The sequence below is a fragment of the Triturus cristatus genome, chromosome 8, assembly GCF_964204655.1.
Source record: "Triturus cristatus chromosome 8, aTriCri1.1, whole genome shotgun sequence".
Taxonomy (NCBI): Eukaryota; Metazoa; Chordata; class Amphibia; order Caudata; family Salamandridae; genus Triturus; species Triturus cristatus.
The window spans coordinates 171,605,932-171,620,955 of NC_140591.1; the positions used below are offsets into that span (position 1 = coordinate 171,605,932).

The 15,024-nt window shown below is 50.1% G+C and overlaps 1 protein-coding gene across 3 annotated transcripts in view; it reads left to right on the forward strand.

Moving 5' to 3' along the window:
* The window catches only part of BRWD1 (bromodomain and WD repeat domain containing 1), a 2,304,433-nt gene that overhangs the window by 2,226,829 nt on the left and 62,580 nt on the right, over positions 1 to 15,024 (forward strand). For all 3 annotated transcript variants that reach the window (XM_085621250.1, XM_085621251.1, XM_085621252.1), the window contains one exon: positions 6,433 to 6,639. In XM_085621250.1, the coding sequence (XP_085477376.1) occupies positions 6,433 to 6,639 (207 nt within the window). The remainder of the gene's footprint in view (positions 1 to 6,432; positions 6,640 to 15,024) is intronic.

Genomic DNA, 15,024 nt, shown 5'->3' on the forward strand with positions numbered 1-15,024 from the left:
GTTGTCAATAGATTCTTGAAAGACATTACTCACATGTTTCCTCCTGTTCTCTTTGTAATGCCTCAGTGGGACTTGAATCTGGTGTTAACTTATCTGATGTGCACTCCCTTTGAGCCACTTCATAACTGTCCTCTTCCTCAGACTGCTTTCCTGGTTGCCATCACCTCTGCCAGAAGAGTGAGTGAGCTCCAGGCTCTTTCTTCTAAACCTCCTTTCCTCTCTGTCCATCAGGACAAGGTTGTTCTGAGGACTCACCCTTCTTTTCTTCCTAAAGTGGTTACTGCCTTTCACATCGGGCAGTCCATTACCTTACCCACCTTCTTTCCGCATCCCTCGAAAGAGGAAGAGAGGCTCCACCGTCTAGACCCAAAACGTGCGCTCTCCTTTTATCTGGATCGCACAAAACAGTTCCGGGTGTACGACCAACTCTTCGTTGGCTACGTGGGTGCTAACAAGGGGCGGGCAGTGCACAAGCAAACCATCTCTCGGTAGGTCATTTTGTGCATTAAGGTCTGTTATTCCTTGGCTAAGAAGGATCCTCCTGTGGGGCTGAGGGTCCATTCCACTAAGGCCACAGCGGCTACTACTACCTTGGGACGGGGAGTCCCTCTGCAGGACATTTGTCAGGCAGCTACGTGGGCCTCGCTGCACACGTTTGCAAGCATGACTGCCTGGACAGCCAAGTCCGGAGAGACGGCTTCTTTGGCCGTTCCGTTCTCCAGGACTTACTGGTGTGATCTTGGTTCGCAGACCCACCACCGAGGTTGGTATTGCTGGGGTATCTATTCTAAGGTAAAGAATCTAACTAACGTGTTTCTTTCAGATGCACAAGTTACTTACCTTCGGTAACGATATATCTGTAAGAAACATTAGTTAGTTAGATTCCTTACCGCCCCACCCATCCTCCCCGTTCTGCGAACCGATATCTAGGGTTACGGTCATCCCTTTCAGGGCCCTAGTTTCATGGCACCAGTGTCTGTTTATTGCATGGCTCTGCGTTCCTAGCACGGAAAGCTATGTACAGAACTGACGTCAACGCGCGAGGGCAGCGTCTAAGTACTCCGACGTCATCCCGGCAATGCCGACGACGGACGCTGAGAGCCGCGGACGACGCCTACTGATGCGCAGGGTTTCTGCTGACGAAAAATCTTTCCTGAACCAGCCTGACGCCTGGGGATATTCTAAGGTAAGGAATCTAACTAACTAATGTTTCTTACAGATATATCGTTACTGAAGGTAAGTAACTTGTGCTTCAGGGACTGGGAAACCGATATGGATTGGTGCATGCAGGCGGAGAGGGTCATATATGAAGGCAGATGTTGCCCACAAAAATGGACCAGAATCTGGGGTCCCTGGAATGTAAGTAGAGGGCTGATATGTACACCTTTCAGTGACGTTCCTCCATTTTCAGTAGACCACGACTCCGAGTAATGTTCTGTATATGAAGTAATGTATGAAGCACGCGACTGCATGGTAAATGCCATGGATCGATTTGATAACTGCTGTATCATAGTAATGTGATTGCTGAAAATGATGGAGACGACACTGCACTGCACGTTTTTGTTTTCTGACTGTGTTGTTTTATGGATCATGCAATAAAAAGATTTACAACCCAAAAAAATGGGCTTATACACTGTAGGGTACAGGGCTTATGCCACAGTACCCTCACCTGGGGGTTAGTGCACCCTGCTAGAGGGCTGACTTACCTAGGCCTCAGGCATTAGATTGCATGCATGGCACACAGTAATGTGTGCCACGTCGACTCTTCACTTTTCTCTGCACCAAAACATGCAGCCTGCAATGGCAGTATGTGGGTGTTAAAGTACCATGGCCTCGAAGGGTGGTTCAATAGGTGCTGCAGCCCTTGGAGGCCTTCCCTTGTCATAGTGCCTTTGGTACCCATGGTACCTTTTACAAGGGGCTTACCTGTGGCCAGAGATGTCCTAGTGGTGGGTACAAAGGTACAGTTTTGGGAAAGAACACAGGCCCTGGAAACCTGACTGGCAGGGACCCAGGGCACCAAGTCAGGTTGTATCAGATGTCAGGCAAAAAGTGAGGACTAACCGTGCAAAAAGGGATACTTTCCTACAGTATGTTGGTGCGAAGAAAGGCTGGGCGGTGCAGAAGCTGACCATCTCTCGATGGGTCGTTCTCTTCATCTAGATCTGCAACACACCAGCCAAGAAGCAGCTTCCTGAAGGCTAACGGGCTCATTCCACCAGAGCTAAAGCTGCGACCACTTCGTTAGCATGTGGCGTCTCAGTCCTGGACATCTGCCAGGCAGCAACATGGGCTTACCTGCATACGTTTACCAGGCATTTCGGTCAGCATTACAGGCATTTCGCCTGTTTGGTCCTGCATGACTTCCTAGTTTAGATTTGTCCGCAAACCCTCTTCCAGGGATGCTATTGGTTGGGTATCTGTTCAAAGGTAAGGAATCTGCGGATAGAACAAGTTAATTACCTTCGGTAATGCCTTATCTGGTAGAGACTATATCTAGCTACAGATTCCTTACCGACATACCCATCTTCCCCACTCTGTGGACAGATTTGTATGGTCATGGCTGATCCCTTTTGCAGGGTCCTAGATTGGACACACCAATGTCAGTGTAGTTCATGGCTCTGCACTTCTGCCCTGGAAAGTTGTGAAAAGTACCTGACGTCAGTTCGCCGAGGTGGTTCCTGTAAAGGTGGTGCTGGCGTCATTTCAGGTGCAGAGGACGCAATGCAAAGCCAATTGACACCTACTGGTGCTCATGGGTTCTGCTCTTGAAAATCTTCTGTATCCAGTCTGATGCCTGGGGAAATTTAAAGGTAAGGAATCTGCTGCAAGATATTGTCTCTGCCAGATAAGACGTTACCAAAGGTAAGTAACTTGTTTGTTACATCCCTCAGATATGCCACTGACACATGAACACCTCCCTGAAGACCACTTGTCCATACTCCAAGGGTAAGTTCAAGCTATCTCGGCCAAGGGAGTGATAGAGAGGGTGCTGGCATCAAAGATCAAGACTGACTGTTATTCCCCATATTTCCTGGTTCCGAAAAAGGATGGAGGCCTTCACTCCATCCTAGGTCTTCGCCCGCTGAACTTTTCCTTATATAGGACAAATTAAAAATGCTCATGCTGAACCGAGTTCTGTTGCCCTATATCCAGGAGACTGGATGGTAGCATTGGATTGCTGGAAGCCTATTTCCACATTCCCGTGCTGAAGTTCCACAGGCATCGACTGCGGTTTCATTTAGGCCAAGAGCACTTTCAGTTCTCAATGCTCTTATTTGGCCTTACCCGTGAACCTTGGTTGGTAAAAAGGTGATCTTGGTGGTTTCAGCCCATCTGCAGAGATCGAGAGTGCCAGCCTTCCCATACGTCGATTACTGGTTGCGCAAGGTGGGCTTTCCAACACTCGTAGACCACATCCAGATGATGGCCGACTTGTTGACTTTGTTGGGCTTTTTCATTAAATGTGCCAGAGTCACACCTGACTACTTCACAACACCTCCCCTTCATCGGAGCTATCCTGGGTACAGTGCTTTCCCATGCCTTTCCATCTACTCAACAAGTTCAGAACATTCTACTGATGATCTCACTGTTTCAACCTTGGACCGGGGTCTCAGTGAGTGAGTCTATAAGGCCTCTTGGCCTTCTGCATCCTGCTTGTGGACCACACCAAGTAGCACATGCAAACTTGGAGAGGTGGATATCAGAGGACTCTAGTCTCTGGCAGAGACCTGTCTCCATATCAACTTGTCAGAGTTGCAGGCAGTTTGCTTGGCATTAAAGACGTTCCTTCCGGCCATAGGGGAAAGCGGGTACAGGTGTTCACAGACAACACGACTGCCATGTGGTACTACAACAGAAAGGGTGGTGTGGGTTCAGAGGTTCTGTGCCAGGCGTCTCTATGCCTGTGAAAGTGAATAAACGCTCAGCTCATTTTGTTGCACGCCTGCCACCTGGCGGGATCTTTAAATGCGAGGGTGTACTCAGCTGACATTGTCTAGAATATCGGGAATGGCAGTTACCCTTTGAGGTAGCACAGGGTGTCTTCCAACAATGGTGGTTGACCTTAGCCCAGTCTATTTGCTGCCACAGAGAACGCGCACTGTAGCAAGTTTTTGTGCATTGGAGTTCCCAAGGCAGTTTTCCCTCAGAGACCCCTTCAGCCTGTACTGGGACTTGGGACTCCTGTACACGTTTCTCTCCCGCCCAGGTCATCCTGGTGGCTCCGGAGTGGACAAGGAGAGTGGGGTACCTAGTGCTTCTGGCCATGAGCATATGTCCTCATACAAGAGGACCTCTTCACTCAAAAGTAGGGCCGGGTCTTGCACTCAAGTCTACACAACCTACACCTCTATACATGGAGATTAAATGGCGACAGTTGATGGCTTTCGATCTTCCTCCCAAAGTAGTTGGTGTCATCCTCACGGCCAGCTATCCCTCCACCAAAGCTGTATATGCAGGACACTGGGAAAAGTTTGTTGTTTAGTGATCCTCCAGTGACATTCATCATTTACAGGCAAAGTTGTCTGATATTGTTTTTGGGGTTTTTTTGTCGCTAGCTCACCAAGGCCTTGCTGTGGCATCAGTTAAGGATAATCTTATGTCCCTTTCAGACTTCCTACACTTACCTGATAAGCCATTTCTTTTCAAATCACTGTTTGTATTGCATTTGTTGAAGGGGCGGATCCATATGTTTCCGACCTTTTGTAATGCTGCAGTTAGACTTCGATTTGGTTCTTGCCTACTTGATGTGGATTCCATTTAAACCAGTGCACAACTGTCCTACATGCCTTTTGGTGATAAAGACACTGTTCAGTATCGCTGTCTCCTCTTCGCGACCAGTGAATGAACCTTATGCATTGTCCGTCCAACAACCTTACACATCTTTCTTTCCAGACAAACTGGCCCTCCAGACAAAAGCATCTTTCTGGCGAAACTAGTCACACCCTTCCACATAGGACTTTGTTGTCTTTCTGTGCGCCACCTCATCCGACCAAGGAAGAAGAGCAGCTCCACAGTCTTGACCCTAGGAGATGCCTCAGTAGTAACTTCGGTCTGAAACCTTTGATTAAACTATCAACATTTGGTGGGCTTTGCTCAATCAAAAAAGAGGAAATCCGTGCTTAAGAGAACCATCTCGGGATCGACTGCATGATGCATAAAGGTCTACTTTGTGCTAGCTACGAAGCAGCACAACGAAGGCTAATTTTCTCCTTCTAACATTCTAACAGAGCAAAGGCTGCTTCCACTGCGCTGGCACGTGATGTGCCCGTCTTGGACATCCATCAGTTTGCTACCTGGTTGTCCCTACACGCATTTACAAATCACTATTACCTGAAAAGCCAGGTTTGGCATGAGGGCCACTTTCCCCCATCTGTAATGCAGGATTCCCTGCTATGAGTCATTTCACACACCCACCACCTGGGTAGATGCTGCTTGAGGAATCTTAGGTTAGAAGTCTCTGTCAGAAGAACAAGTTACATACCTTGGTAATGCCTTTTCTGTAGGAGACTAGCTAACTGCATATTCCTCACTGACCCACCCTCCTCCCCTTAAATGGAATGGTCTCATACATCCTGTTAGTACAGTCTCAAAATCAGAGACTGGCATATTCTGATTTATATGGGCTCCGCATCTGACAGCACAAATGTCAGAAAGAAACTTGACTTCAACGCAGAGGTGGCGCAGATATAGTGGCCTCTATATCACATTCGGGCCAGGATGACTTGACGTGGAGCCTCATGATGTCACCTACCAGCACTCGAGTTAGTTGCTTTTAAAATCTTCTTGATCTACCCAGGCATCTGGGGAAATTCACAAGGTGGTGAATCTGTGGGTATAATGTCTTTATCAGAAAAGGCGTTAGCAAAGGTAAGTATCTTGTTTATTAGTGCATTTTCAAAAACGGAACAAATTTTGGGGGCGTTAAAAAAGCAGAATTGTTTAAAGAAATTAACAGATTTTCAGAAGTGGTGAAGGGGATATCTATTTCATTTGCATCTTCTTTTACATTATTCCAATCCCCCCCTCTTTTTCAGACAGCAAAAGTAGCCCAAATTATTGAGAGATGGAGCTATCTCCCTGAGCCAGATTTCAGGGGCTGTTGGTAAATCCAGCTGATTGTTGCAAAATGTTTTTGCACCTCAAAACTATGAGCAGAAAAGGAACAAATATTTATTAGAGGGTGTTTAACCATTGAATTCAAACACTATATTAGAACCAGAGAACTGTGAGTCTCAACATCAGTTTCTCGCATTCAGGTAGCTTGCTCCGAAAGGTAACAGATTACTATATTAATAAATAAAATACGTTCGTTTCATCACTAGAAATGTTTGTGTTTTTTTGCTGTATAAAGAATTCTACTTGTATGCTGAAATTGATTTTCAGAAAAGATTGCCACTCCTTTTTTAATTGGAAATATGTTTTATTCAGAAAGTGAATCGGAAGAAGAGTCCTCAAATGCATCTTCCTCTTCAGAAGAGTCTTCCACCAGTTACAGTAATTCAGAAGAAGCTTCTAAGAAAATAGTTAAGGCATCATCATCTTCACGTTACAGTGATAAGTTAAATGGTCTCAGAAAAATAAACCACAGCTTGTTAAGAAATAAAAGAAATGGGCCTTATGCGTTGAAGCAGACAGGTATGTTATTGAGATGTTTGAGATTATTTAAAAAGCATTCTTCACCACAGATTCCTGCCCATAACTATAATAGTCTGAACACTGGTTGAGTTGTACCTAAAACTGTAAAAATGTTTTCTAATGAGGTATGTTTTCAGTTATTTTTCAAACATAAAGGCACCCTTACTTCAGGATCATCTCAGCAATTCTGAAAAAAATTGTAAAAATAGTTTCTAAGTTGATGGATAGGGTATATGCTGATGTGTTTAGCTTCTTGAAACTCTTCTACCTCATTAGATTAAAAACATGCATGTGTTCATTGTGGTTTATGTGACCAGTACTGTTATCTGTCCCTCAGGCCTTCTCTTCTGGTGATCTTAAGTCACTAAACCTAAGCTGTGGCTTAGTTTAAATCGTTTTAAAGAAGTGGATGCTTTTTGTCCAAAAAGAAACTGTGTGGCATATGAGCTAATTTCACCATTGATGTCACCTGAAAGACCAGTGGAAAGTATTCTTGCATTGCATATCAGAAGCACCTGTGGTTTCTACCTCTGAGCATTGCCTGCTTAGCTGATTCCTTGCCATCATTTAGAGAAACTAGTGAAAGAACCTCTTAGGGGTTCAGTTTGGTTAAAGTGGTTACTAATCTGTTGTATCTGAAAGAGACACGTTAGTGATAGATTCCTTACCTTAGAATATCCCCAGGCGTCAACCTGGATCCGGAAAGCTTTATGTAGCAGTACCCCTGCGCGTCAGGTGATATCGTGCGGCTCCGCGTCCGTCACTGGCGCCGAGATGACATCACGGAGACTACCACGGTGCCACGCATGCGCGCTGACGTCAGTTCTTTCTTTTTTCGCGCCAGCAATCGCAGATCCGGATGGAGCACGTACCTTAGTCACTTTTTGACTACTCTTTTGAGACTTTTTGTCTCCACCCCCCCCCCCCCCCCCTCCCTTTTTTTTTCTCCTGGTGCACCTAGGAAGGCCTGGCTTTAAGACTTGTGGTGTTTGCCGTCGCAACATGTCGGGGGCGGACCACCATGATGTTTCCCTCTACTGCCTGGAGACCGAGCCATGGCCCCGAAGGCCTTGAGGGAGCGGCGCCGGAAGCTGCTAGAGGTCCAGCACTCATCCCAACGCCGCTCCAGGTCCAGGGACCATTCCCGGGACCGCTTGTGGGGCCGCAGTCGCCGCTCCTCGGCTCCAAGTCTTAGCCCTCGGATTCCGATAAGCGACGACATAAAAAGAAGTCGAAGAAGCGTTTTTGCTCTCAGACGTCCCCCTCGTCTGTCCTCGGATGCAGACGAGTGGGACAGGGGTTCTGGCCCTGCGGCTCCCTTGGAGCCTGGAAGTCCCGCGGCCTACCCGCCTTCACCCGGGTCAGTCGGCGACTCCTAAACAGGTGCAAGAGTTTCTTGCCACCATAGACCGCCATTTTAGGCCTCGGGCCTTTAGGCCGCCGGCGTGCCCTCGGTCCCCGTGGTCCCGTGTCCAGATCCTATTGGCCCATTCAGCACCACAGGATCCTGTGCCGTTGGCCCCGGCGCCACGAGGTCTGGCGCTGCCGGCTCCGGTCCCGGCTCCGCCTCCGGCTTCCACCCTTGCCCCGGTTCCAGGACCATTTGGTTCCTACCTGGGATCCACATTGGGAGATGGTACCGGCCCGGCCCCTGCCAGTGCCAACGCCGTATGTCCCTTCTCGGGCTCCAGGTCTGCCGCCGCGACCGGTTCCTTCTGCAACGGAGGTGGAGGATGACTGGAAGGGGTCCGAGGACCCTCTTGCCCATCAATGTGACTCCGAGCAGGACTGGGTGGGCGATCTGGAGGACGCCGGCGACCTCGATGTCTCTTCTGACCCGGGGTTTGCCTCTCCTCCACCTACGATGGAGGAGGGGGCTTCCTACACGATGGTGCTCCGTCGGGCGGCTGAGGTCCTCAATCTCGACCTCCGTACGGTGGCCCTCAAAACTAATCTCCTCACAGAGGTGCTCCAGACGGCATCTACTTCGTCGGAGCCACTGCTTCCCTTTAACAACGCCCTCACCGACGTCCTGTTGGGCACTTGGTTGCGACCGGCCACGGTGGCCCCTGTGGATAAGAATATCGACAGGCGTCACCGCCCGGTGCCTGCTGACCCCGCGTTTCTGACCACTCAATCCACGCCTGAGAGTCTGGTCATCCAGGCTTCGACGTCGCAGAGTGCTTTTCCTACGGCTCCAATGGATAAGGACTCTAAGAAGCTGGAGCAGTTCGGTAAGCGGTTGTTCTCGTCGGCCAGCTTGGGGCTGAGGTCGGTGAACACTGCCTGTTTGTTGGGCCGCTATTCCCACGCGGTGTGGGACACGGTTGCTCAGGTGTTGCCTCAGTGTCCTGAGGAGTTCCAGGCTGTGCTTTCCCAGGCAATTGCTGAGGGTAAGGATGCGGCTAAGTTTGCCATTCGGTGTGGTTTGGACACCGCTGACTCGTTGGGCAGGGCGATTTCTACGACTGTGGCGCTGCGTCGCTATGCTTGGTTGCGATCCACTGGGTTCTCGCCTGATGTCCAGAGCTCGCTCATGGACATCCCTTTGATGGCACTCGCCTGTTTGGCGATAAGGCTGATGAACTTTAAGGACTCGCGGGCCACGGACAAGTCCTTGGGTCTTTCCACGAAAAGCCCAGCCACTTCTGGGTTTCATTCCTTTTGTGGCCAAGGCAGGGGCGCCCACGCACGTTCCTTCAACAAACCTGTGCAGAACCCGCCTCAGCGCGGCCACGGTTTCCGCAGGGGCGGCTCTGGGAATCAGCGTGGGGGGCAGTCCACCTCCGCCCCTGCTGCTTCTACCTCCAAACCTTCCTAATCCGAGCTTCGTTGAATATCACATGCCAGTGGGTGGCAGGATCCGCCACCACCTCCACCTCTGGCACGATATCACATTGGACGAGCGGGTGTTGCAGATCATCCGCAAGGGTTTTTCTCTTCCCTTTCAGTCTTCCCCTCCAGCCATGCCACCTCGGTGCCACCACATTTCGGGGGATCACTTGGTGCATCTCAAACAGGAAGTTGCGGCCCTCTTGGCCAAGGTGGCCGTTGAGCGCGTTCATGGGCCAGAAGTAGGATGTGGTTGTTATTCCTACTACTTTCTGGTCCCCAAGAAGGACAAAAGGGGCCTGCGCCCCATCTTGGACCTCCGCAACATCAATGGCTTCCTCTGGAAGGAGAAGTTCAAAATGCTGACTCTAGCTCAGGTCCTGGCTGCCCCTAACCCTGGAAACTGGATGGTAGCATTGGACTTGCAGGACACATATTTTCACATCCCCTTCCTGCCGGCCCACCGGCGTTACCTACGGTTCACGGTAGGCCAGGTGCATTTTCAGTTTGCCATACTCCCCTTCAGCCTTACCAGTGCCCCTCGGGTGTTCACGAAGGTGATGGCGGTGGTCGCAGCTCGCCTGCGCAGGTCGGGGGTGTCAGTCTTCCCCTACCATGACGACTGGTTGGTGAAGGCAGGGTCGCCCCAGGCAGTCTTCAACCACCTCCAGACTACGCCGTGCTCCTGCATTTGCTGGGGTTCTCCGTCAACATGCCGAAGTCGCACCTGAGTCCATCTCAGAAGCTCCCCCTCATCGGAGCAGTTCTGGATTCAACGCTGTTCCGAGTTTATCCTCCCGAGCAGCGAGTCTGGGCTATTCAGGCTATGATTCCGATCTTTCAGCCTCTGTCCCGAGTTTCGGTCAGCATGACCCTCCGGCTCCTGGGCCTGATGGCCTCCTGCATCCTGCTGGTGCAACATGCCAGATGGCATATGCGGGCTCTGCAGTGGGACCTGAAGTTCCAGTGGGCGCAGCATCGGGCAACCTGTCCGATCATGTCCAGATCTCGGAGGGCACTGCACAACAATTGCAGTGGTGGCTCACGAATCACGATTGGGTCAAGGGCAGATCCCTCTCCCATCACCAACCGGAGCACACAGTAGTGACGGACTCGTCCTCCTGGGATGGGGCGGCCACTTGGGAGAGGCGGAGATCAGTGGCTTCTGGTCTCTGGCGGAGTCCCGGCTCCATATCAACCTCTTGGCGCTTCGGGCGATCCGGCTTGCATTGGAAGCATTCCTTCTCTCTGTCCGGGGAAGTGTGGTGCAGGTGTTCACGGACAACACCACCGCCATGTGGTATTGCAACAAACAGGGCGGGGTGGGGTCCTGGACCCTCTGTCGAGAGGCTCTGCGCCTCTGGACGTGGCTGGAACATCAAGGCATTTCCTTGGTGGTTCAACACCTGGCAGGTTCTCTGAACGCCAGGGCGGACAAACTCAGCCGCAGGTGCATGATAGATCATGAATTGCATCTGCACTCGGACGTGGCGCAAGGTCTCTTTCAGCAGTGGGGAGAGCCTTGGTTAGATCTATTCGCCACCGAAGAGAACGTGCAATGTCATCAGTTCTGCGCGTTGGAATTTGCTTTTCGTCACGAGTGGAGTTGCGGTCTGTTATACGCCTTTCCGCCTATACCACTTCTGCCCAGAGTGCTGAAGAAGATTCGACGCGACCGGGCCCAAGTCATCCTTGTGGCTCAAGATTGGGCACGAAGATACTGGTATCCCGAGCTACTCAGCATGGCGATCGATCCCCCGATCCGTCTGCCTCTTCGGGAGGATCTTCTGTCGGAGCAGGGAAGACGGTCCTCCACCCGAACTTGTCCAGCCTCCACCTCCATGCGTGGAGATTGAGCGCCGACAGTTGACGGCTTTTGATCTTCCTCCCGAAGTCTGTGATGTCATTCTGGCACCAAGGTGTCCCTCCACTAAAACGGTATATACCTGCAGGTGGAATAAGTTTGTGGCATGATGCACAGCAAAGGCTGTGGATCCCCTTTCTGCCTCTCTCTCTGAAGCTATTCTGTTCCTTCTTTCTTTGGCCCAGCAGGGCTCTGCTCTGGGCAGTATCAAAGGTCATCTTTCGGCCATCTCCGCCTTTTTAAGGCTTCCAGATCAGCCTTCTCTCTTTAAGTCCCCGGTTGTTAACCGTTTTCTTAAAGGCATTTCGCACACGTTTCCTCCCGTGCCGTTCATCATGCCTCCATGTGACTTAAATCTCGTTTTGACCTATCTGATGTGCGCTCCTTTCGAGCCCCTTCATACCTGTCCTTTGCGTCTTCTTATTCTTAGGACCGCTTTCCTGGTCGCTATCACCTCTGCCAGAAGGGTGAGTGAGCTCCAGGCTCTTTCTTCCAAACCAAGTATAGAATGGAAATCCCCTCGCTAGCACACAATGATAAAATGCTATTGCACAATATCACACAATTATATTAAACAATTAGATATCCCAATTTTTATCACATATATTATATTTTAAAAGCATACATGTAATCACATTAAAAATCAATTATACATTTCCCTCGAAACACATTAAAAACATATTAACCATATCCTTACAGAGTTGTACGTTCATATACAAATAACAACCTGTTATGAGCCCGCATAACAGAAAAACTTTCTTCCAAACCTCCTTTCCTTTCTGTTCATCCAGATAAGGTGGTGTTACGGACCCGTCCTTCTTTTGTGCCAAAGGTGGTCACGCCCTTCCACATCGGGCAGACCATCCCTTTGCCTAACTTCTTTCCGCCTCCGCATCCTTCGAGGGAGGAAGAGAGGCTCCACCGTCTGAGCCCAAAACGTGCGCTCGCATTCTATCTAAAGCATACACAGCAGTTCCGGGTGGATGACCAGCTCTTTGTTGGCTACGTGGGCGCCAAAAGGACCATCTCTCGGTGGGTCGTTCTGTGCCTCAGAGCATGTTACTCCTTGGCTAAGAAGGAGCCTCCTGTGGGGCTGCGTGCCCATTATACCAGGGCAACTGCAGCCACTGCTGCCTTGGGACGTGGCGTCCCCTTGCAGGACATTTGTCAGGCAGCTACATGGGCCTCGCTGCACACGTTTATCAAGCATTACTGCCTTGACAGTCAGGTCCGGAGAGTCGGCTTCTTTGGCCGTTCTGTTCTCCGTGACTTTCTGGTGTAATCTTGTTCGCAGACCCACCACCGGGGTTGGTATTGCTGGGGTATCTTATTCTAAGGTAAGGAATCTATCACTAACTTGTCTCTTTCAGATGCACAGGTTACTACTTGTGTAACGATATATCTGTAAGAGACATTAGTAAGTGATAGATTCCTTCCCGCCCGCCCATCCTCCCCGTTCTGCGAACTGATTTTAGGGTTAAGGTCATCTTTCAGGGCCCTAGTTTCATGGCACCAGTGGTCAGTTTCTAGCATGGCTCTGCATTCCTGGCGCGGAAAGTCGTGTACAGAACTGACGTCAGCGTGCATGGGTGGCGCCTAAGTAGTCTCCATGACGTCATCTCGGCACTTACGACGCCAGTGACGGACGCGGACCCGCATGACACCACCTACTGACGCGCAGGGGTACTGCTACAGGAAGCTTTCCGGATCCAGTCTTACGCCTGGGGATATTCTAAGGTAAGGAATCTATCACTAACTAATGTCTCTTTCAGATATATCGTTACACAAGTAGTAACCTGTGCATTAGTTCCCTTTTTTCCGCGCTGTCGACGCTAACATTTTTTTCTGGGACTCTCCTTACTTCGTCTTGATACTTTGTATTTTGGATTGTATCGTTTTCTTCTTTTGTCATGTCTGCTCCGAGGAAGTCAGGCTTTAAGCCATGCAGAGAATGCGGTAAACATATGTGAATTACTGACCTGCATGAGGATTGCCTCTGGTGTTTGTCTTCAGACCATGACGCCGAGGGATGCTCTTCGTGCATGAAGATGAATCCAAAGGCATTAAAGGAGCGAGAAGCCAAACTTTACATGGCCAAGGCAAGAAAAGAAAAAAGGGGTCGAAAAAGGTCAAAGTCCAGGTCCTCGACGTCGCGCGACTCCAAGAGGAAGCATAAGACTAAGAGGAGACCTGCTTCTCGACGTCGGTCGTCGAAGCCGGTGGTGTCGAGGTCGCCTTCTCCTGCTCCTCGACTTCGAGAGAAGGACTTTGTTTCTCCTTCACCTTCAGAGTCTCCTCAGTTGACCCTGGCTCAATCTCCTTCCTATAAGGGGACTTCAGAGCAGGCTACGATGCCGAGATTCCCACTGACGAATCTTGCTGATGATGAGGTTCCTTTGGTTCCGGCTGTTCCTCCTTTGACTCCAGCGGCGCCAACTCCTGAGGTACCTCGATCCTCAGTTTCCGACGCCAGGTTCTGATCCTGGAGCACCTTTGGGTCCCATGGGTCCCTTGGCATATACTTTGGGTGTGCCTCAACTGTATCCTCAGGCCCCCTTTATGCCGTTCATGCCAGCGACGCCGTCTTGGTCTTTTCCGGCTCCGATGATGTCGACGCCATATGGTCAGTCCCCGGCTCCATCCCGTGAAGCCTCTCGGATTCGATCGGGGCCAGACTTTGTTTCTCAAAAGGCTTCCCCCTCTAAGGATGTGGCTCCATACCATACAGTTATTAGGAAGGCTGCGGAACTTTTGGACTTACAGCTTCCTGTAGTGAAGTATAAGCCTAATCTTCTCACTGAAGTTCTTCACTCTCCATCTTCAGTTGTTGAGCCACTTTTACCATTTAATGATGCTCTGACTGAGCCAATACTTGAGGTGTGGCACAATCCTCTTTCAGCTCCTGCAGTTTCGAGAACAGTCTCCAGAAGGTATAGACCTGCTTGTGGAGATCCGTTTTTTCTTTCCTCTCACCCCTCTCCTGAAAGTCTGGTGGTGCAGGCTTCTTGCTCGAAGCAGTCATCAGGGGTGTTTTCACAGGCTCCTGCAGATAGAGATTCTAAGAAGTAGGAGCAATCTGCGAAGAAAGTCTTTTCTTCGGCCAGTATGGCACTAAAATCTACCAACACCACTTGTCTCTTGGGCAGGTACATTCATGCTTTAATGGACTCTGTAAAACAGATTCTCCCTAAGTTGTCTGAGGAGGACAAGGGGAATCTAAATGAGGTGTTGGTGGATGCTCAAGCGGCTGCTCGCCATGTTATCCAGTCTGGTCTGGATACAGCGGACTCTGTTGCTAGAATAATGGGCTCGTCTATTGCGACAAAGAGGCATGCATGGTTAAAATCTTCTGGGTTCTCTCCTGATGTGCAGGTGTTTCTTATTGATTTACCATTTGATGGTTCCAAGCTTTTTGGTGAAAAGGCGGACTCTGCCCTGCAGAGATTTAAGGACAGTAAGGCAACTGCGAGGTCTTTGGGTCTGCAGACTCAGTCAAGAGGCTATGGATATAAAAGATACCGTGGATTTGGGAGATCTTCCTTTCGTGGGTCCAGACAGCCTCAGCAGCAGCAGAACCCGTGTATAAGAGCTACAGTGGTAAAGGCAGAGATCGCCTTCGTGGAGCCGGACGTCATCCCTCTCCCTCCTCTACTTCCCCAGCCCCTCCTGGTAATGCAGGAAAGCAGCAC